This window comes from Phaenicophaeus curvirostris, chromosome 2 (genome assembly GCF_032191515.1).
Source record: "Phaenicophaeus curvirostris isolate KB17595 chromosome 2, BPBGC_Pcur_1.0, whole genome shotgun sequence".
Classification (NCBI taxonomy): Eukaryota; Metazoa; Chordata; class Aves; order Cuculiformes; family Cuculidae; genus Phaenicophaeus; species Phaenicophaeus curvirostris.
In genome coordinates this window covers 64760489-64783749 of record NC_091393.1, presented here as the reverse complement: position 1 = coordinate 64783749, position 23261 = coordinate 64760489, and the positions used below count along the sequence as shown (strand labels likewise).

General features: G+C 44.3%; 2 protein-coding genes across 2 annotated transcripts in view; one reads left to right on the top strand and one right to left on the bottom strand.

The window, feature by feature from the left end:
- GALNT2 (polypeptide N-acetylgalactosaminyltransferase 2) overlaps positions 1-23261 on the top strand; it is a 246957-nt gene that overhangs the window by 9950 nt on the left and 213746 nt on the right. The window lies entirely within an intron of this gene.
- On the bottom strand, positions 981-22719 carry TAF5L (TATA-box binding protein associated factor 5 like). Its single transcript, XM_069852275.1, has 5 exons — positions 22594-22719; positions 17554-17698; positions 12147-12251; positions 8618-9342; positions 981-2931 (listed from the first exon to the last, which is right to left on the bottom strand). The coding sequence occupies exons 2-5, from the start codon at positions 17693-17695 to the stop codon at positions 2134-2136; spliced, it is 1770 nt and encodes a 589-aa protein (XP_069708376.1). The 5' UTR covers positions 17696-17698; positions 22594-22719; the 3' UTR covers positions 981-2133.

Below are 23261 nucleotides of genomic sequence, written 5' to 3'. Positions count from 1 at the left end.
CTACAGAATCAAGCAAAACCACTCAAAACAACTATGGAGATTACTGCCGGTTGAAGAACACAATGTGTTTAGTCTGGTGAGCAGTATCAGCTCTATAGGTCTGGAGAAGTTCTCTCCAGAGACCTTCATAGCACAAAGCTTCAGCAAAACAACCATCTCCCATACTGTGGTTTTTTGGTTTTGTTTTTTTTCAAAAAACCTGATCCTGGTCTGGGATTGTTAACCTGCTTCACACTGTTGATAACCAGCTGTCAGAAGATTAACAGTGCCATTCAACTCCAAGCATACAGAAGAGTTTCTGGTACTCATGGAGCTGAGCACACATTGTTACTGGTCTCAGAAAGGTCAAATGCATTTCCGATAAAAAGTTTTGGTCATTTACCAACGTAAGTAGACAAAACCCAACAAAACAAGCAAAAAAATCAAGGCGATTGCGAGCCATAATCTAAATTTGTAGACTGTTTGGATGTTCTCAAGAGAATTCTCTCATGAAAGTCCAGAAGGTCTGAGGGAAGCTGAAGAGAATAATCACTTAATACTGACAGCCCATCTAGAACACATGAGGATTGTGCCTTTGCTCCAAAGAGGCTTTTTAGATCTCAAACTACAGAGTAAACATTGTGCAGTGCTACAGAATGAGGTCTTTTGGCGCAAAGTGTCAACCTCAAGGGGTACCTAGATCCTCCACACGCATTTCAGCTGACCTACAAAGCTGTGCCAATGTCCTACTTCATAACCTGCCAAGTCAGCTCTGTGGAGAGCAAGCAGGGGGATATCAAACCAGCAGACACCAAGTGAGCGAGTCCACCAGATTCAGTCTCCAAGTGTCAAGTGGGCTCTGACTCAAGCAGTGCAAGGGAAGCATGCTCCTGCCTTCTCCTTCCCGTGCAAGTCAGAGCAAGTTTCCCAGAAAGGGACCAAACCATTTTTATTTTTTTTTAAACTAAATGCTTTTAATAGAAAACAAAATACAAAATAACTCTTTCCAGAAAGCAGAAATATTTAATCTCTCCAAATGACAAACTAGAACGTGCTTTTTCCGCAGAACCTTGTTGTAAATGCTGATGATTTATCTCACGAAGTGTTCATGAAACCGATATTGCAGTATTTTGAGAAAAATCCAACACTGGCAGAGCTGCCTCTGTGTACGCACAATAACTTAGTAATACTATTTTTTCCCAAGTCACTTTGTGTGTCTCTCTCTCCCTGTCCCCCTCTCCCTAAACTGCCAACTTCCTTTTACGGAAACATTTCTGTGAGGTGCACTGGTGGACTGACATGCCCTGCTTTCCATTAGGAGTCCAAACTTAGCCACTTCAGTTCTATTGTGCCCTCTCACCAGACAAGGCAAGTCATTTATTAACCTTAAAGCCACCACTCTACCCCCACTGTCCTCTCATCCTCAACACAGTGCAACCAGATTCAGAAAGATTCCTAATTAATGGAACATAAATAAAACTCTCACAGCTAGTACCAAGCACCAAACCCAAATGACAGTGCAGAGATGGGCTACAACTGAGGTCAGATTTCCTTCCCCTTACTAAAAAGAAAGATGGTATTTTCTACTTAGCTAGTCCAAAATATTCCAGAAGTGCTACAGGGAGCTGTAATATTTAGGACTGCTGTAACTGTAGAAAATATCTAATGTTCTTTTAATACAAGGGTCTTAAAATGCTGGTCCTCTGCAATACCAGGAAAAAAAAAAGCAAACAAACCAAAAACCACTGGGCCAGTAGTTCTCACACGCTCGAGCCTCAGTTAACAGTAGGTAAGATGTGCCCATCAATCAATGCAGGATATTTAAGTGCAGGTCAGCAGCTCATCTGGTTGGCAGTTTCACTTGTTTGGACCAAACTTTTGGTTTCCCCAAGCTACTGGATTTCCTCCCCTTTTCCCCATCCCTACAAGTACAAGATTAGAATGCATACGTATTTTCATCACTCCTCCTTTTTTCCTTATTCCACTCAACAGCACAGGCTTTTCTGTGGACAAGACATTTTAAAGTGTTTGCATCGGTCTCAACAGGCCTCTCAAGGGGGCAGAGGAAGAAAAGTGTTTCACAGTCAGTAATCTCAGCTTGCAATGGACTCTGGCATTCAATACACCCACCCGCTTCCCTAAGAAAAACAAAAATTAATGTTCCTGATTTTCTTGTGCAATTCCAGTCACTAGAAGAAGATTACAGGCCATAAATTGTACGCTCAGTACATTATTCATCTGTCCGGTATATACACCAACCAGTTCACTGGAAGACCCATCTGCAGGGGCATTGCAGTAAGTGTTCCGTATGTCCCACACCCGGACTGAATTGTCCATCGACGCTGAAGCAATTAAACTACTGTCGGGGCTAAAAGTAAGGCTCGTTATGTTGTCCGTGTGCCCCCTCAGTTCTTTGTAAAGAGTTCCTGAAGCTAAGTCCCACAGCTTTAGACGCTGGTCTTCGCCTGCTGATGCCAGGTACTTACCGTTGGGAGAAAACGCAAGCGCTAGCACAGGGCCACGGTGCCCAGTGAAGAGACGCACCGAGTTGCCTTGCTGAGTGCTCCACAAGCGCACGGTTTTGTCTGTGGAGCCCGTTGCTAAATAGTTGGAATTGGGGTGGAACTTGACACAGTCTACGTCCGCCAAATGGCCTGCGTATATTCGCAGCGGGTACGTCCGATCAAACGACCAGAGCCTTGCAGTGCGATCATGGGAACCACTGGCAAAGTACAGGCTGCAGGGGCTAATATCCAAATCCCAGACAGGATAGGCATGTCCTTGGTATAACACAGTGTTTGTAAAACTTCCGAGGTCCCAGTATCTGATGGACATGTCCTCAGAACAAGATAAGAGTCCTGAACTGTCTGAAAGGAACCTTGTGCTATACACAGGTCCACAGTGTCCTCTCAGGATCTTCATTTCTGTGCCTGCGCTGTCATCCTCTTCCTCCTGGTTGAGGAAAAAAAGAAACAAGAGAGGAAAGCATGTTTATCTGTTCAACAAATACAGGAACCACCATGAGGAAAACAGGCGGGAGCTAATACATAAATTATTTTAGATGTGGCTCATTTCGTGCAACCTTGAGACACAAACGCTGCTAGTATATTTGCTACATCTACATTAATTCTCAAAGATATGGCAAGGTAAGACTATATGTAAAGATTTTATCCTCATTTTGTGTGGCCTCATGCTCACTTCAGAAGGCACCTTATATGCAAATGGGAGGACAGGGGGAAAGACATTTTTCCACTTGCTAAAAACATGCTTATTCCCTCTTTGCTATCTACTAAACTTTTGGCTAAGGTGTCCAAACAGATCTTGGCATCTGCTCTTTCAGTGTGGTCGTTATTGGAAGTGAATCTCACAGTAGAGAAAAAGAAACACAGATGTTTTAAACAAAAGGCAAGAGATGGAAAGGCAAAGCATATTTGACAAGCTGTCTGTTGGACATTCCTTCTCAGCTCCGCACATGAACTGAAACCCAGTAAAGGCAGAATGTCTATTTCTCTACACAAGCTCCCTCAGAAAGCTTTCACATTCTCACCCTCCAAGGGCAGCCTTCAAGAGCAGACGTATGCAGCTTATTTAGGTCAAAGGATCTATTTTTGGACAGGAGGAGATGAATAATCACAAAAAGGATGGCACTGTAAACCTTTTTATGCTGCAGTTTTCCAACTCAAGTACTACAGCAGATAGTCAACAAGTAAAAGCTGTCACGTTTAAAGACTGTTCAGTGAGCTGTGCTTAACGCAATCTCCCAACAGAGGGTAAGAGTCTCTGGAAGTTTATTCAAGTAGCACCTCCCAACACTAGAAGGCTAGAGACTGCACAAGTTTCAACAAATCTCAACACAAGAGAGTGTCCTTGCCAAACAAGCTGGTGTCTCACTGCCAGTGTAATACAACCATGACTTGGGTTTCACCTGTGTAGTATCATGAGACCACCCTTCCGCAGGGCAGTCAAGCAGACACTCTTCCTCAGTACTGAATGAGTAACACTCATCCGCAGACAATCTCTGCACATCAAATTCAACACAAGTGTCTATTGTTTGTGAGCAGCCCCTTTATCATCACAAATTGGCCTGTGTCCCGCTGAAGGAGCTCTTCCTGCTCCAAGAGGAAGGAAGCCCACTTCCCCAGGGCTGCCAGCCTGCTGATGGCCAGACAATGTGTCCCAAGTGGCTCTCCTGGCTGACCTGACATCTTCCATCCCTCTGACCTCATGACCCACAGACAGTTTTGCTTCTCCTTAGCAGTAGTCCTGAAAGTTCTTCTCTTCCAGTGGTTTTAATCTCACAGCGGAGGTAATCAAACTCTGACTTAGCTAGCTTGCTGCCTTTCTCCATCTCAACTGCATGTTTAGTGGGAGGCAGCAAGCCATGTTTGGCAATGCTAATTCTCCTTAGAGTAGTCAGGGCCCATGGAAGTTTTACGATGTGGCTGGGAGCCAACTTCATCTTTAGCATGGAGGTGAGGCAGAGAGAAATTGCAGGCTGCAGCATGCAAAGCCCCATTCTTACTGAAATTGCTTTTTCTGCCTCAGATAAAGCATTGCTTGCTGGAATCCACAGCATCTCTAGGCTATGTTACCACATTAAAGGAGAGAGGCTGATATCTGCTGTATTTTAACTATTTCATTATGACTGAAAGATTCCTGACAAGTTACCAGTGGAATCCCGTTCAAGTTATCTATGCTGTAAGATAGGGTTTGTAAATTTTGCAAGTCCAGGTATTTAATTTTACGCTTTCAAATTCATAGAGTGCTACTTAAGCTGTCTCCAAGAACATATTCTTTCTTTACCAGCACTTACTCCTCTTGTATTACAGTAGCTGCTCATTAGAAAGTGCCTGCTGAACCATTCAAAACCACACTCCTATGCAGTCACAGGTAGCAGATCTTATCTTTTACTTCTGTTTGGCACCCATTTAGCATAACAACAGCACACTGATGTTACAGGTCACCAAAACCGGTACACTTATAATGCTTCTGAGTCATAACATTTTTCCATCTCCTCCCTATTCAAGTTAGTCTGCCGACTAGATTAAGCAAGCAGCTGGAAGTGCAGCCACTACACTACTGCCTTGCAAAACCAAGCTTAATTTCTTTGCCAGATCAAACATTCTTCCTCACATCCCACAGCTACTACCATGTGGCTGAACATATACACAGCAGCTACAGAAAGGCTGCAATCTGTGTTATAAATCAGAAGGCAGGGAATCTCTCTACATAATATTTTTCCAGGATACCAGTTTTACACTCTGAATATGTTCCCTGGATAGAACATACCCTTGGGAATTACCCAGATAACCACTGGCTCCTTCTAAAGTGGCTGCTCTGCGGGTTAGCATGAACTATTTGTATTTCCTTGGAATGGATGAGAAAATAAGTTATACAAGCCTATCTCAATCAATAGCCTATACACACACACACACAAGAAAAGCTACCTTTTATTATTTGTACTATCCATTTTGGAAAAAAGACCCATCAAAATAGATTTTAAGTAATGGAACAGGAAAACCTTCCAGCACTACCAAACAGAGCTAAATAAAAATAATTTACTCTTCAACAATGAACATGAAATCTTCCTGAGCAAGTACAGGACTCCCAAAAATTATATTATTAAGAAATAGAAAGTAACAAAAACGTTGGCATGTTTTGTTGTTATAAAGGACACCTTCCAAATAATGCACCTACAGACAAGCTGCCCGACTCCTCAGCTGTTACTGAAGTCAGTAATGGATTTTGCTAGGCAGTCATCTGGATCCAGAAAAAATTACTGCAAATGCATTTAACCTTGTGAATAACAAACCATATCTAGCTGACAAAAATTATCTTCCCAGCCTTCCATAAGCCTGAAGAGAATGTATAAATCTCAAAAAGCAACAATAACCTAAAAATATGAAATCATGAAACCATCTCACCCCCACTTTTTCTTTTATTGTAATTAGTAACAGGTTAAAGGTTTCCCTGGGTGTTGTCATCTCTCTCATCCTGCAGTGCTCTTTAAGATGTCAAAAGGGAAGATCTGTTACCTGCCTACAGTAGGGATCTCCCAACAGGGAAAGGTGAGAGAGATGGCTGTCTTTGCAGGACATTTCTTAATGCTCTTTCCAGAATTCCCTCCCATCTGCCATCCACCAAGGTGTAAGCATCATCACTGCTCACTACCACTTGAAGAACTACTGCCACTTAAAAGCAGAATCTTAGAAGCAGAGCGGAATGGGGTCAAGTCTTAGTCTTCAAAGAATTTAAAGGCTGCCACTCCCGCAGCTTGGAACATAGAGTATTTTCTGGTGTTGACTTATGTAGTACCAGCGATGAGCATAACAAAATTGCAAAGAGACAAACAATATATCCATTTGCACAGCTGCAAAACCGCATTTTTACATTGGACCTTAAGTATGAGAGACTACGAGGTCACAATTGTGAGATACTAGTGTAATGAAAACTGAACTACTTTGTCCCAAAACAGTAAGCCTCTCCTATTTCCAAGAAGCAAGACAGTATCAGTGAAGGGGACGGGGCGTCACACGGAGCAAAATTCGCTAAAACTGCATCTAGTAGTCAATTTTAACCTTACTGACACAGAGGCTTTACATGAACTAGGAAAAAAAATTGTTCTCTAACTTGTCAAGTCTCGACCTCATTTACATGTGTATACACACACACACACACACACACACGAAGAGTTTATAAACCCAATAGTGTTGTTTTAGTGCCATCCCAAATAACAGTCACTGACACTAAGCACAGTTTTAAGACTTCTATACCTTCATAAACAGAAGGAACCTGTTTGCTTGCAGCAAATCAGAAACCAAGCTGAAGATTAATTAGTTGAGGCACTACTATTTAAATACAGTACCCACAGCTAACTACACTGTCTTAGTATCTGTGAGTTCTACTCCTGTGGCACCCAATTGGGTGCTGGTCTCTTCCCACTTATGGCCCTGTGGGTGCCTGTACATTTTCACTTGGGGGTCCCAGATACAGGAATTTATTTCCTTTGTAGGCAAGAGGCTTTCTTTTACATTAGGGACACAACCAGCAATGCATTCAGGCTGGCATCCCCACCTTAATTTTGAACTCCTGGTCAGGTTGCTGTTTGTTTTGTCAGTGGTGAAGGTATTGAGGGCAACGATAACTTTGATCTGTGCTGGTCTTTGACCAGTTTTTGGTTTCAGACGTGTGCATAAATACTGCAAGACAGACAAACTAATAAGTAGCCAATGAGAGCTATGTGTACTCAGGCTTCTGCAGCCATTTCATAATACACATATGACATGCAAATATGCACCTACGTGCTCAAAAAACCCTAATACACACTCCTGATAACCTCACAATATCTCACTGTTCTATAGTCTGGAGCCAACGGAGGTGACCTGCTGATTTACCAGAGAAATTCTCCTCTGTTGCAGGTTATTGACATTTGGTTTCCATGACAGGCAATACACATAGTCACGTGTGTTGGCAACTCTTGAAGCTTATAATGAAAACAAGTCCATAGCTTTATCTTGGGCTTGTCTGACCCACTTATCTGCTCACTCTGCAGAAAGGGTTAACCTGGGAAGCGATGAGCATGCTGCTGTGATATCTCACCTGGATGCCTGCCTCTAGCTCTCGAGCTGACTAGCAAAGAAACACCTAATCACAGATCCCTTCGTACAACAAGCTCTCTGCACTCTTCCAACATAAACAAACCCCTGCCACTAGGTATTTTATCATAGGAAGAAAAAACAGTGGAAAAAAAGGATGCTTCTCCTGCTAAATGCTCAACACAAAAACAAATGAGGCTTTTATTTTTTTTTCTTTTCCAGAGAGGAGAGTGATTAAACAAAGGAAGAGTCACAAATTCTGATCTCTAACCAGATATAAGATGCTATGTGGGCAGCTGTGGCAGACAGGGGAGGAAGGGCGTGACTAGAAGGCAAAAGAAAGAGTAAACTAGAAGATGCTATCTAGCTTGGCATGTGAATGATGATACACATCCCTGTCCTCAACTCCAGCATTCCAGAGTGGGAAGCCTCTGGTTTCTACACTGCAGATTACTTAATGGAGACATTTTGCGTAATTTTTCCACGCTAATTCTTCACCTCTTGTTAAGGTGATTCCTTAAGTACAGTCTTCCACTTAGGCATCCCTCCTCCTTCCTGAGGCTTACTTAAGCTCTTTCTTTACCTTTATTTTCCTCTTTCTGCATCTGTCCCCTTCTCTGCACCCTTCTGACTGGTTGTTCTGAGCTGCTTTCCTTCTAGTTTTACTGTCCACACCTCCTTGTTTCATCTTCCCATCTATGAGAAGTCTCCAAGCTCCTCAAAGAAAGAAGCCTTCTCTAGTCACCTGTCCTTACAGGGCTGCTTGTGTACTGTCATGTGTTCGAGGATGGCTGGAAAAGGAAGATCAGCACCTAGGACTAAAACTATGAATCAAGCACAAACTCACTGCACCTCAGTGCAGTATTTACAACCACTGCAGGAAAGAACAAGGATGAGCGTAGGCTACAAAATTTGTGCATCGTGGTGGACAGGTCGTGGAGCAACCTCACAGTCCCCTGAGGCACTACTAGATACTCCACAATGCAGGCCCAAAATACCTCTGCAGAAAGGGGGCGGGGGTGGGGTGGGAATGGTATCCAGACCTCCTCATCCAGGATGTCACAAGCCAGGCGGATCTGGGACACATCAACGAGGTGGGGCTCAGATTTTAACTTCCTGGAACGCAGGCTCCACAGCTTCACACAGGAATTATCGAACCCAGCAGCAAGCAGCTTGCTGTTTGGTGAAATCTCTGCAGTGTTCAGCAACTGCTCTGTGTTATAGAAGGCATAGAAACAGATGGTCGTTAATGAAGGGGGCCCATCCTTGACACGTTTAATGCTGTCCTGCAGTAATTCCAGTGCTGCCTCGTTCTGCAGAATGGAAGCTGGCACATCACTGGGTTCCAGGCCATTGGTCTCGTTGCGTGAGGAGCTCCCACCAGCATAGAGCTGGTAGTCCGTCCTCTTGGTGGGCTGCACATCCAGATGAATGTGCAAGGTCAGGACTTTGCACAGGGCGTTGTTGTTGTCACTTTGGAGGTAGCGAAGAAGGTAGTTGTAGCTGTCCTCTTGAAGGCGGACGACATACTTGTTGTCCAGAAAAGCCCGAAGCTTCAAGTTGGACAGGATATCTTGAATAGTCATGGTAGTCTGCAACTGCTCAATGATATCCTTCTGGCTGGCGTTCTGCAAGAACATGCCATGGAAGCGGCTGTAAAAACTATCCACTGTGCTTTTTAGGCCATTCTGGACCATGTTCAGATGGAGGTAGACGAAGAGGGGATACAGAAGAGGCATCACTTCATGGCTGTGCTGAGAATCTGAATCTACATAAAAAAAGAGCAACAAATTTTGAATGATTTCTCAATTCACTTCCTACTGGGAATAAAACAGAGCAAAGACAATTAATCTAAAAAGCCTTGACAGTGGCATTGGAGAGCATGCAAGGAGAGAAGGAGAGACTTTTGGCAGTGCGTGTAAGCAAACCTCTTCTGTCACCTAAGAGGGATACAACAGTGCCTACTATCAACCTGAAGACAAGCTTTCGAGTCAGTAAGGTATGCTGTCAAAACAAAATGCAGAGTTTTCAAACCCCTTTTTATGTGTGGGCCAGCTACTAAAATACCACCTCAAACTACATGACAGCTGAATTTTTTGCCGACATATTTAAAAACTATACCCTCTGTTTATTGCAACAGGTGGACCTTAAATTTTATTTATTATATTTAACTTAGTATTTAATGTTTTTATGTCAAAATTATTTACCTAGCTTGTGCAGGCCTAAACTTTGGTGTTTTTTTTCCTCTCAGGTTCCATAAAATTTGCATGTGGTGCTTTGGATGGAACTAATCTGCCCGTGGGGGAAAGGAAGCTACGGTAGTTTCCAAAACGTACCGCGCTAGTGCTCTTGTTTTATTTCTGTGCCTGCTTGTGTGCACACTTTCTCTCTCTCTCTCTCCCTCTCTCCCTGTCTCTGCCAAAGCAAATCCCAGAGGTAATTGCTAGTACACAGTGTAACAAACTCCCAACTAGGCTGTGTTGTACCTTGTGGAGACTGATCTGCACAACAGCTCCACTCCTCCTTCATCAGCTTCTTAAGGCTCTTTCCCTCCCACATTCAGCCAGCTGCAGGGAGCCGTAAGGAGCAGAGCCTTCCTGTAGAACACCATGACAGTGCACAGGGCCACAACAATGAGTTACTGGAGGCCCAAATGGTGCAAATTACAGGAATAAAATAGGGACTGCTATTCCTCAAACAGCACTGCTAGACTTCAAACAGCATTGCTTCTTCTCAACTCGTTCTTCTGTCCTGCAACTAATCAATACATGCTCTTCTCCACTCCACCTTTCCATTAGGTTATTTTTCCCCTCCTGCTGAGTACCTGCTCTTTCTCCAGCCCATACTGTGCCCCTCTCCTGTTTCTGTATGAGTGTGTGTGTGGTGTGCAGCTCATACACACATATTTGCATACTTACGCATCATTCTCCTTTCAGTCCCACTGAAACTGGGCCAGAGCCAGTGAGATCAGTGGTCTGTATGTAGTAAAAGCACTAAGCAGCCAGCAGCTGCTCTTTTCTCTGCAAGTGCTCTAGGTCAGAAATGCAACACAGGGAAGGACCTCAAACTGCAGTGGGAGTTAAAAAAGGAAGAGATGGGAAGTTGGCAGAGACAGGAATGAAGAATATGTTCCCCATGAACATATGGGGAGAGGTTACAGGAGTGGGGTCTGTCTAGCCTGGAGAAGATTAACTGGTCTCTTCAGTACCCAGCTGAGCATTATTGAGGAAAATAAGTCAGCCTCTTCTCAGAGGTGCTTAGTGAAAGGACAACAGGCAAGCTGTTGCAAGGGAAATTCTCACCAAATCCTTCAGCCCTGCAGCTGGGACCCAGAGGTGGATGTAGTACAATCTCCACATTTCCTGATTTTCAAAACCTGGCTGGACAAGGACCTCAGCAACCTCATCAAATTCTGACCTTGCCCTGTGTTAAGCGGCAAGCTGAACTAGAGATCTCTAAAAGTAATCCCTACATTACTCAGTGGTCCTAGTTCCCTGCTCACTCAGTGCCTGTGGAAGCAGGCGTCATGGAAATAGGACGTGTCCTGTTGTGCCTCGTGGCTGGCTGGCAGGTTACATGCATGAACTGCTTCTGTTTCTGAAAGGGTGTAAGAAATCAAAACTGAGAGAGAGTGACAAAAAAGATGCAAACATTCTACATGAACAACAAAACCATGCCTAGCACTTGCCCAAGCAATACTGAAGCCACTGAACATAGCAGTCATACTTCTCAAAAATCTTTTAAACCACATGGATTTACCCTCAACACTAAAGTACAATGGTGTTAAACTATTCCAGGTAGCAAGCCTAAGACTAAAGCACTTGAATTTTCCACCTCTGCCTTCCTGCTTTCCTGCTTCTGTCCCTTTCCTTGCACTGGACCAAAGTAGATATGCCCAAAGGCAGGATTGGCAGCCTCACTTCCCTTGGCACTATTATCTAAAAACCTTATATGCTTTCTTCCTCCCACATTTGGGATTCATAGAAAAAATAAGGACATACCCAGGAGGTCACCACCCACTTTTAATAAATAAATAAATAATCATTATTGTCTTCTGCATCACACTACAGAATGAGATTTTCTTTCTTTTCTGTCATAAACCTTCAGTCTCAAAGCTAGTACAGATAAATATAACGGAATAAACGCTTCCTTAATAAGCTAGACTATCATAAAAAGAAGCTAATTGTGAATAAAATTACAACTCCTAACCTAGGAGACAGCAAAGAACTATATTAATTTTTAAGTTACGTGCCTTTCACATAAGACTCTAATCTTCCTCCTTGATCTGCACACGCATGATGTTATCTAGACAAGTTCTACACGTATACAAAGGCCAAATGCTTGAACAAGAAAGGACAAACAGTCAGCTAGCCACGAAAATCAAAGGTACTTGGGCAACAAAACAAGGAAAGAAAAAGAAAAAATATTTCTATTTGTAGTAACTGAAATCTCAAAACTAGAAATCAAAAGATTATTAGAGACATGATTTTTATTTTTTTTTGTACTGTACTTTACTCATTGAAATGACAAAAAAATCAGCTACCTTTCTTTTCCTCGCTTCCTGATATTTACCTGTGAGAAAATTACGTAATCGTCCAAATTGTACTTCATATTGCTGTGGCTCCGCCAGGCAGGGAGCTGCAGACACAACGTTGGCACAACCAGATTCAGATTGGACTGTGAAATAAAATAAGTAAAATTAAATAAGAATTTATGGAGTTTTGCATGTATGCCAGGAAACAACGCTTCTTATAAAATCCAAGGTAATGCAACCACCAAGATGACATTTCATCCCTCAAACTGTCCAGTAATGCTGTAGCCCAAAGCTTCTAAACACAGCATTAACAACCCAGACAGGTCATGAATGAGAAAGCTTAAAACTCCCCAAAAGTCTCAACAACTCACCTGCTCCCCCCACATGACATTTTTAAAGTTTTCAGATACACCTTTAAGTTCCTAAGAAAGACAGAATAACACCATCACAGATCCCTTCACAGTTTTACAAGATATTCAGTAGTTTTACTGCTTTGCATTCAGAAAAGCTGAGGAAATGAATCTACAACTTTCTCCAAAACAACTTCTGCTTCCGTGGAACCCACCACCTATCATGAAAAGAAGGTCTGCCTCAGAGTCTCAAATCACATACTACACGTGATAACCATTACCATTTACTAGTCTCCCTGAGGTGGTGGTGAAAACACACCGAATCTCTAAGCAAACACTAGTTTTTAATCAAAAAGTTTCCTGCTCACTGAGGATTTTAGGATTAAGGGCAATTGGTATCTGACCCCAAACACAGTTTGTATAGTCTCCTGAAATGGTGTTAAACTGATTTTCAGAATCAGAATCAACTCAGGTAAAAGTGATTCTGAACTGTTTAGAAAGGAAGCTGGCTTTCCCTTCTCTGGCACCAAACCTTTTCTCTCCTGCTAACCCCTCAAAATTTGACAAGGCATTTATGCAAGTTTACAGACAGCCACCAACATATCCCCAGCATATACAAATACCAGTAACTACAAACTCAAATTGCAAAATTCACATTCCTAAATTTTAACAAATATGTTAATTCATCTGCTCTTCTACAAAAGCAGAAGAGGGCAAGGAGTTTCACTTCAATTTCCTTTCCTAATGTTTGTTTTCAATGCGTAACTATTTTCCTCTCTAGAAAACCTATTTTTACTACTCTCACTTCCAACTCCTTTAGCTTCTTTCAGTCTCCCCTGCCCCCCACTCCTTTCCATCCTCTCTTTTTGCCTTCCTAGTCCTGATTGATCACTTATTGTTCCAGCATTTGGCTCATGCACAGAGGCACAACTCTGACAGCCTTGGAAGTCTATAAACAACATCATCAAATTTTCACATGCTAAAGAGAGATAGGCCAGCCTCCAGCTTGTCTCAATGCTTCTAATTAGAAAGAGATCTGCACATGGTGTGCAGGCACCCTGTCACCATTCTCCCCTCTCTCTATCTGGTAAAGACACAGGTCTATCTTCCTGGAACTCATGGAAATACAGGAGATACATTTATTGACTCTCCACGGTAATCTGAATTCCACTTCTAAAACAGACAGACAGGCTGTGCTTATCATCATTTCATGGGAAAAAACAAATACAGATTCTAGTACCAATACCCTGTCTTCACTCAAATCAGTTTCAAAACGAACAACTATAATCTGTTGAAAGATACAGATAAAATGTGCTTTCCACAGCCTGCCTTCTTCAGAAACTCAAAGCTGCTAAGAACTTCAGGCTCACATACTGGTATTACTTAATATCTAAAGTAAAAACTCTCCTATTCAGACTTAAAATCAATATTTATCATGAGAAAGTAAACCGCATGCATGCATAGAAACTCAAAAATGCTTAGTAATAGTTTTCAATGTCACACATGCTGCTTACTGTAAAAGCAAAGGAAAAAAAGAAATAGCAGAGCCTGTCTTTTATGCTGTGTCCCAGTGTTACACACACGGGTCAACTCTTCACAAAGTTCTGATGGCCTCATTTCAGCAGGAGTAGGAATGACTTGCCACCTTGCTTATGCCATGCAAACACAACTTAACTGTCCTTGGCTTTATGAAGAGCTCCCTCCATGCCACCTATTTAACTTTTTCCCTAGAAGAATCTTAATTCCAAAATTAAGATTTATTTCATGCTTCTAGAAGAGGAGCATGATCTTTGGCGGCCTATCCTGGAGCAGACTGACTGCCCCACTGTTCTAGTAAAGATGCTAGAGCTTGTTCCCATCAAACAAATGGTAAATAAACCCCACATACCAGACAGTTATCAGAAGTTCAAATTAAAATTCTTTTCCTTCCCAAAACTTTACACACAGAATCACTAGGTTGGAAAAGACCTTCAGGATCATTGAGTCCAACCATTCGTATCAAACACTAAACCATGCCCCTGAGCACCTCATCCACCCGTTCTTTAAAAACCTCCAGGGAAAGTGACTCAACCACCTCCCTGGGCAGCCTCCAGAGCCTCAACATCCTCCTTGTGGTGAGGGGACCAGAACTGAACACAGTATTCAAGGAGCGGTCTCACCAGTGCCAAGTACAGAGGGAGAATAACCTCCCTGGACCTGCTGGTCACGCCGTTTCTGATACAAGCCAAGATACCATTGGCCTTCTTGGCCACCTGGGCCATTGCTGGCTCATGTTCAGCCACTGTCAACCAACACCCCCAGGTCCCTCTCCTCCAGGCAGCTTTCCAGACAGACTTCTCCTAGTCTGTAGCACTGCAAAGGGTTGTTGTGCCCCAAGTGCAGGACCCGGCATTTGGCCTTGTTGAACCTCATGCCATTGGTCTGAGCCAACCAGAACTGCAAAAGGGATCAAAAGCTCAACTGATTCCAAAACAACAGAGTAAATTTTCAGACATGTTTTTCTCCTGGTAGAAAAAAACATTGTCCATATCCTTCTAATATATCAATAAATTTACCATGGTTTCTTTTCCACCTTTCCCAGTGGTCATAAGAACAACTATTGGAAACATCTGCTCTTTGACTGTTTCACAGTAACTGATACCTCTCTCATGTGAGTATAAAGATGTGCAATTTTACATTTTTTCAGATAGTCCTATGTGTCAATAGTATACCATGGGCAATATTAGAGGAACCCATTCCTTAAGCCACTCATTCTGTCCTCAAATATTCTATTTTTCTCCAGAAATACATGGTAGTCACAAGGAAGTTCTGTGCTGTGTTTTACTGCAGATGTGATCAGACAGCATGCTAGATAATTTCCTCTGGGCTCTCTTTCCCACAAAAAATTGGACCAGATGATCTTTTGAGATATTTTTCAACTTGGGCTGTTCCATGATTCTGTGAATAAAGATCTGTACAGATACAGCAAGTATATGGAGTAATGGAGATGGGCTGGACTGGAGAGACTCCAGAACAAACCAAAAGGAAATACTGAGGTAAAACTGAGAAAACAAAACTATTTAAAACCAAAACCAGAGAACACTCTTCACTGTGGAAGAAGTAGTTATAGAATTGAAGACAGAAGTAAGCAACTATCCATTTATACAGACTGGTTCATTTGAAAGTCAAACAAAAGGAAAAAACTGAACAGAAAAAGGAGTTGAGTTTTGTTATGGAATAAGCAAAGACATCTTCAGACAAAAATGTTTGACTGCTTTCCCCAGAATAAGGTAATGCAGGTTTTAGAATCTGGTCAGTCTTTACACAGTTTGCCTAAGATGACTGCAGCAGAAAGTACTCTCAGCCTCTGTCGTCAGAATAACGACAAGTGGGTTTTTTCTTTTTCAACAGTCATTCACGCAACTGCAGCATGCTCACTGGCATCTTCCTACGAGCACGCCTGACAAGAAGCAGTAGTAAGCAGCTCAACACACGAGAGCAGACCATTTTCAGTTCTAACGAAAACTGATGACTAAGTTCTGAAACACCCACGACAAACCCCTTGCACTGGCAAGAGGACACAGACTAATGAGAAGAATTTAAGTAATAGCATTTGATGGAAGATTAGTAAAATGACAAAATCCAATCACACACATTTGCATTCTTTACTGAAACATTTTTTTTCCCTGCACGATCCCATGTGTGAATGTGAGAACTTGCAATCCAGTTCATCTCTCTTACTTCAGATACTCATCTCATAGAATCATAGAATAGTTAGGGTTGGAAGGGACCTTAAAGATGACCTAGTTCCAACCCCCCTGCCATGGGCAGGGACATCCCACTAGATGTGGATCCCAGTAGTCCATCTCCTCCTAGTATGGACTGGTTCTAAGTTCTAATCCAATTTCAACACTGACCTTTCTGCCAACCTCTCCTGCAAAACCTCCCATCAAAACCAATTCAGCATTTTACTTTGGTTTCATTCCTTCTCCATCTCCCCCAGTATTATTTCAAGGAGTTGCAACAAACTTGTGATAGCTACTCTGAAAACAGCAAGGAAATGAAAAGTACTAAGAAGATGTAAATCACTTCTAATAATGAAATACTACCCTATCTCCTTCTGTCCCCTGAGAGAGTCAGCCTGGACATTAACCCACTAGTAGCTCATCTTTGGATTGCAACTATGGCAAAATTCTCTAGAGGTGGAAGCGCTATTTTGGTATCCTATCTTATCTAGATACCAGCATAGAGTTATATAGCACCTAATGCTTTATCAAATCAAGTTGTATCACAAGTAACCAAGGTTTCCACCACTCTTAGCCTGGCATACTGTTACAATCTAAGCAGTTCCACAAAGAGAAAACACTTCCTCCTTGCATTTTCATCCAAAGGTCAGTCCAGCATTTTCTATTACCTTTACAAGTAAATTTAATCTTTATAACCTCCGCATTGCTTGCATTCTTTCAAGATTTGTCTGTGCTCAAGCCGTAGTGTTATCTTTTATAACAAGAATAATAATTACAATGAAGAATATTGCAGACACTATTTGAAAGGTAGGAAGTGTAGCAGGATTCAGAAGCCTTTAAGACAGAGGAGAAAGGGCTTGCACAGAAATAAACCGTCTCATCCACTGAAGGTGTGGATTTTTTCCAAATGACAGAACAGAGCTTTCACAACTAGAAAGCTGACTAGGCCGAAGAAACAGCCTGTATCACTTTCGTTTCAGATGAGATAGCTCTTGGGGAGTATAAAGGTACAACAGATTTTCCCGCTTCTGCTTAATCCTTCATCTAGGTTCTTCTCACCTCCATCCCAAAGCACCACTACTCACCAGTCTTCAGGATCTTTGAGATACAACATACACACTTTCCACTACCATGACCTGGCATTTCAGCCTGCTGGTTCACTAACCACGAACCTCACCGTGTTACCTTATCATCCACACTTTCATTCTTCATAAGTTCATAACTTGAGCCAACTCCACATCGGGAAATATATTTTTTTCAAAAAGAGAGTTGCCCATATGCACAGACAAATCCACGGTGTTACCCGTATACATACTCACACTTGTCACAACACTGCCAAGAAGTATGCATGGAAAAATATGATAGATTACCTGTGAGATTAGCTGCCATCTCTTCAGCAGTCTGACACAGCCTCAGCCCTTGTTTTAGGGGACCTTCTGAGTCCACATACTGACGGCGCTTGAGGTAGCAGGACACTGCCATCTGAATCTGTTCTGTGCGTACGCGTTTCATGACCTTTTCAAAAGAAAAGAAAAGAAAGAGACAATGGGTTCTTACTGTGTAGGTACATGCTAAAACTGACAGAGAACAAACAGCTCAGTATTTTCATTGCTGAAGTCAAAACACTTCATTGCCGAAGTATGAAACAAAACCCATAGGCACCTGCCTCTTAGTACTAAGGAGTAACTAGACACTTTGAATCAGATCCATTAAGATATTTTGCTGCTAATTTTACCAAGAGATCCAGAATCCTTTAAAGGAATCTGGACTAGAACTGCAGCGGTGAGCTGAATTATTTGATTTTGTTAAAAATGAACTCATAAAAAGGGAACATTTCTCTTCCTTGCTTTCTTACAGTAGCGGTTTTGGTATTCGGTTATTTTCAGATTCTTCTGCTTAAGCAACCAATGAAACAACACCAGAAGAGCCAAGGGAACAAGAAATTAGTATACAGGAAGGAAATTTCAGAATGCTTTAAATAGCACACCTATTCTACCTACTTGGGGAGCCCAAGAAACAATAGCTTATAGACTGAACTTAAAGGCCAGATCCAGACTTCTGGCACTTCAGCCAGGTGAGTTCCCAGAAAAAAAAACCAGGGAAGTTGAAAACAAAAGCAGAACCTTCTGCCTGTTTCGCCTGCCCCTCCCTATCCATACTACCCTCCCACAAGAGTTTAAAAAAATCCTTTGAAGTTTCCTTTATACAAATTTTGAAAGCTATCCTCACAAACCCGCTTAGTAGTATTTCAAAACCAAAAGGAGCCTGACGCCAGCTTTTAGCCTCTGGCTTGTAATTAAAAAGCCTTAATAACACGAACGCTATAGCTAGCTCCATTGCTACTTGAGCAGTCCCTGACCGCCACCAACCTTCTGCAACAGCCATCAATTTTAGACGGATGCTTAGGTAAACTAAAAGGCTTTAAATAAAGCAGAACCAAGCAACCATTTCATTCCGCCAGAACAGGCATTTATTCCACAGGTACAGGCTGCCTCAAGATTGGCTCTGCAACTTACAGCCCCACTGCCACAAGAACTGCATAAACTTTACAAGTGCACACACGTTCCTCTCCCTTATATGAGCTGCATTTCTGACAAAATGACAGCTTTAAAAATATGATCATAAATGAGCCTTTTCTAATACCCATGCACGCTTTAGTGCTTATCCCAGTTGTCAGAACAATAAGCCCTTTGTGGAGTCCCACAAAGATGGAGATGCAAGTTTTCAGCGAAACTTTAAACAGATATATGGAATTTCAAACCCACATGCTCTGCAGAAGGTTTTAAAAATATTTCCATTTGTTCTCACAGGTGAAATAACTGTTGAAGGTGTGGAAGAGGTATCAACAGGTGTGGAGTTTTCAAAGTATTTCCAGACAGACCTACTAAAATCACAGGTTTCAACCACAACTTCATCCACTCCAAAAGCCAACTTCCTTTTCATCTTCCTTGCAATTAAATAAATTATATTTGAGACTTACACTGTCTTAAATGTAACACTTTTCTGCTGCACAAAACTGTAGGAAAGACAGAATTCTAATGAAGACCACGAAGAAGGGTGGATACTGGGATGGGCCAGTAACTTAGCACCCTCCTAAAACATAACCTGAGCTAAGCTTCACAGTGTATTGCATTGCCATTCCGCATTTCACCTAGCAGCATGGGCTCACGTACAGATGACCAGCCCAGGTCCACACAAATGCTTCTGCATGCCCTGTGCTGTACAGCTTGGGTCTGGGCAGCAACCTAAATATACCTGAGATACTCTCATGGATGTTTATTTCAGGTCTAGAAACCACCCTGGAGAGTTTGCATCTAGATCATTGTATTTGGCTTATAACACCAAAGAAACTCACTCTCCAGATGGCATGGAGCAGATTTAACTAAATGTTTCTGAAGTGGTTTAGCCAGTCAAAATTCTTCAAATCGGCCTCAGGTTTGTGGTCCAGCTGCAGACAGAGAGCATCTAGAAATATCGTTGCCCATACTTTTTTCTCCAGTTTCAGGATCAGTTTGTACTAGGTTAGATTTGGCGAGAAAACCCTTATTCATTACTGTACAGCACACATGTAGAGATAATCCCTCCCAAACCCATGATGGATCAGAGAAACAAAAAACTGGTGTGTGAAAGATGCAGAACTCCAGAGGATCCTTTGGAATGACAGTGACAAAACAGAGAGGCACCACGATCAGTCTTTTCAAGCTGCTAAACGAGTAGATGACACACAGAGAAAACGGTACATTTTAAATTATAATCCAGACACCTCAAATTCTCATCTCAGGATTGGATATTTCAGCAGCAAAAAAGGGTCCCGGAAAGGGGCAGTCGCTGGCAGCTGATTCAAGCCCAAGCTCTTTCAGAGCTTTAGGGACAACAGGGAAGCCCCATTTTTTTCAGCCAAGATTACCAAGGTGGTGTTTGCAGCTGCTTTATGCAACCTGTACAGTTTCTTGCTCCCTTCACACACTTTGAATACTCCTCCCAGCACTCGCAGTAGTGGGTGTTAAGAGAAGTGTCTCGAGGAGATCTCTTTCACTACTCCCAGGTGACAGAACAGGAACTACCTTACAGGAAATGCATCTTCACCGAGAAAAACCCGTTGGCATCGGATACACTATCAATCACTCCTACTTCCATTTGAGGCCTTTGTTCCTTTGTTCACTTTGCCTTTATACTTCACCCTCTGTATTACGAAGGGCAATGTCACAGGAGCCGCAAAAGTGCTCATGAAAAGTGCAAGAAGAGCAAAACATTCTTACAAATATTCTTTACCAAGCCCTCAAGATTCAGAGTATATCATAAAATAAACATAAGGACAGCCTGCCAAGGTACCTTCAGCTGGGTTCAAACCGAGCCAGTTCACAACAGGTCAATGATGCAGAAATTCAAAGGCAAGAAAGGACAAGCCTGCCATTTTAACCTCCAACCAACTTTAACACTCTAGCTTTCAACCCTGAAGATAATCTCCAAAACGCAAAACAAACTGAAAGCATATCACGTTCCCTGTCCATGCCTGCAGAAAGCTTGAAACAATTGTTCGGAAGTCCTAGCAGCCTTGTTCTCCTCAAACAGCCAGAGAGAACAATAAATACTAACGCCATTAACTTTTTTTACTGATAAGCAAAATACCTAAGGAAAGGGAGAAGAAAGATCATGTCATGAGTCTGCACAACTACAACGCAGTGTCTTCTGCAGCGCCACAAATTGGAATACTGAAGAAAAACCCCCATATATTAGGTTAATTGTTTTGGAGGAACCAAAACCACTGAAGCCAGAGAAGAGGCTGATCATATAAAACACATCACAAGTTCCTCTTTCCTGGAGAAGCTGGAAAATAGCTGTGTACTACGCACTGGGCCCTGGAAATTAATTTCCTGCCTACGCTACATCGCAGGTACAGGTTTAGGCAGATTCCATGGCCTTGAAATACCACCAGTACAGACATATGAATAAGAGCCTGAAAACTAGCAGTGGAAATGCTGCTTTTGAATACCCTGGACTCCTGTCCTGATACTGGGACAGCAGTCTTTTCCTTCCAACAAACTGGGAAAAGACCTGTGAACGTCAGAGAAGAACTGAGAATAGCAATGTTAAAAAAAAACCCAAATCCAAAAAATAAAACATCCTAGACAAACACATTTTAAGCATTGTCTACTGAGAACTATGTCTCAGGCCTCAGTTGCAGACACAGAAGTACTGTATTTTCTCTCTTACCACTACAAGCAAAATCTGGAGTCTGCTCATGACACTAAATCACTTAAGTTTTAATTTTGTGACATGAAGTTAATCCAAGATCTATAAAATTTCAGAATAAACGAGGATAAACAGATATGAAGATCAGAACCTAGAGCTGAGGAACTTCATACATGCAGTGGCTGCAATTCAGAAAAGGGCAAGCAAACATGACAAGTTGACATGGAGACTTGGCGTTGCGGTGCCAAATAGGAACAGCGCTGCAGATCACAGGGAATACAGAGAAGGCTTCAGCCTCAGCTGTGGCGTTCGCGCAAAGAGGCACAAGAGATGAAGCAGCTGTGATTTCAGAAGAGCCTGCATCCATTTGCATCAGGCCTGGATCTGGCTTCACCGTTCATGGGTTCAGCTTTACAAATTCCACTGTGGGGTTTTTAGACAGAAGACAGAGAGCCCAAGGGCGCACCTCACCCTCCATGAGGACAAGACACACTTTACCCCTGCCCACAGCACAGCCCCACACCTCAGCCCTCACCCCAAGTACCCAACCTTTCCTCTCTGGAGCCAGCAGGCTCTGGGGACTAAGCTGGGAGCCCCGGGGCAGGACCCAGAGGGCTGGGGACAGAGGCCCCCCACCCAGGGCAGGACTAGGAGCCCCAGGGACACAGCCGGGAGCCCCCGGGGCAGGACTGGGAGCCCCAGGGGCAGGACTGGGAGCCCCCGGGGCACAGCCAGGAGCCCTCAGGGCAGGACTGGGAGCCCCCGGGGCAGGACTGGGAGCCCCCGGGGCAGGACTGGGAGCCCCCGGGGCAGGACTGGGAGCCCCACGGACAGAGCTCCTTTCCCCACCCCTGCCTAGGGCAGGACCGGGAGCCCCGGGGACCGAGTCCCCCCATCAGCCAAGGCTCCGAGTGGGAACGTGAAGGGAGATAAAAGTCAAAGTCTTCCCCTATCAAAATAAAAAGGAGGAGAAGAAAAAGGAAAAGAGACGGTGCCATAAGCAGCCACTAATTAACGCCAAGCAACTTTCAAGTTATAAAATACCACGGGAAAATCCCCCCCTCCCCCGGCAATCCACGGGCGCGGGGAAGCGCCAATCCCAATCCCGTCCCTGCCCACCCCATCGCAGCCCCGGGGCCGCGCCCGCGCCCCCCCCCACCCCCGTCCCGGTCCCGCAGGCTCCGCCACGAGGCCCCGGGCCCTCCCCCGGCACTCACTGAGCATCGCAGGCGGCGGCGGCGGCGGGAGGAGGAGACGGGGCCCCGCGGGGCCGGGGCGGCGCTGTCACTGCTCCCCGCGGCGCCGGGCGCTGCCGGCGGGCGCGGCGGCGGCGGCTCGGCCGCTGCTGCTGGTGCTGGTGTCGGCGCTGCCGCCGCCCGCGCTGGGTGCCGGAGCTGCCGGTGTGGGCGCGGCCGGCGCTGCCCGGGGCGCGGGGCCCGGCGGCCGCTCCATGCCCGGCCGGGGCTGGCACGCGCCGCGGCGGGCGGGCAGGCGGACGCGCGCGAGGCGGGGGATGGGGTGGGGTGGGGGGCCTCCTCGCGCGCAGGCGCCCTCCGGCCGCCAATAGGCGCGAGCTCCGCGGCGCCGCCGCCCGCCGCCGCTACCCGCTCCGCCGCCCGCTCGCGCGATCGGCCATCGGCTGGCGCTGCCTGGCGCGCTCGCCGCGAGGCACGGTGAGGGCCGCGCGGCCCTGGGAGGCGCCATGTGAGGGGGACTGGGGGGTGATGGGGAGTAGGGAAGGGTAGCCTGGGCTGTGCCGGGTCTGGGGGCTGAGGCCGGTGGGGAAGGGTCCTGTGAGGGGGCTCTGGAGATGTGGGAAATGGGGTATGGGGGCCCGGACTCCCCCGCTGGGGGTCGCGGGGCTGGTAGGGAAGAGGCGGGCGGT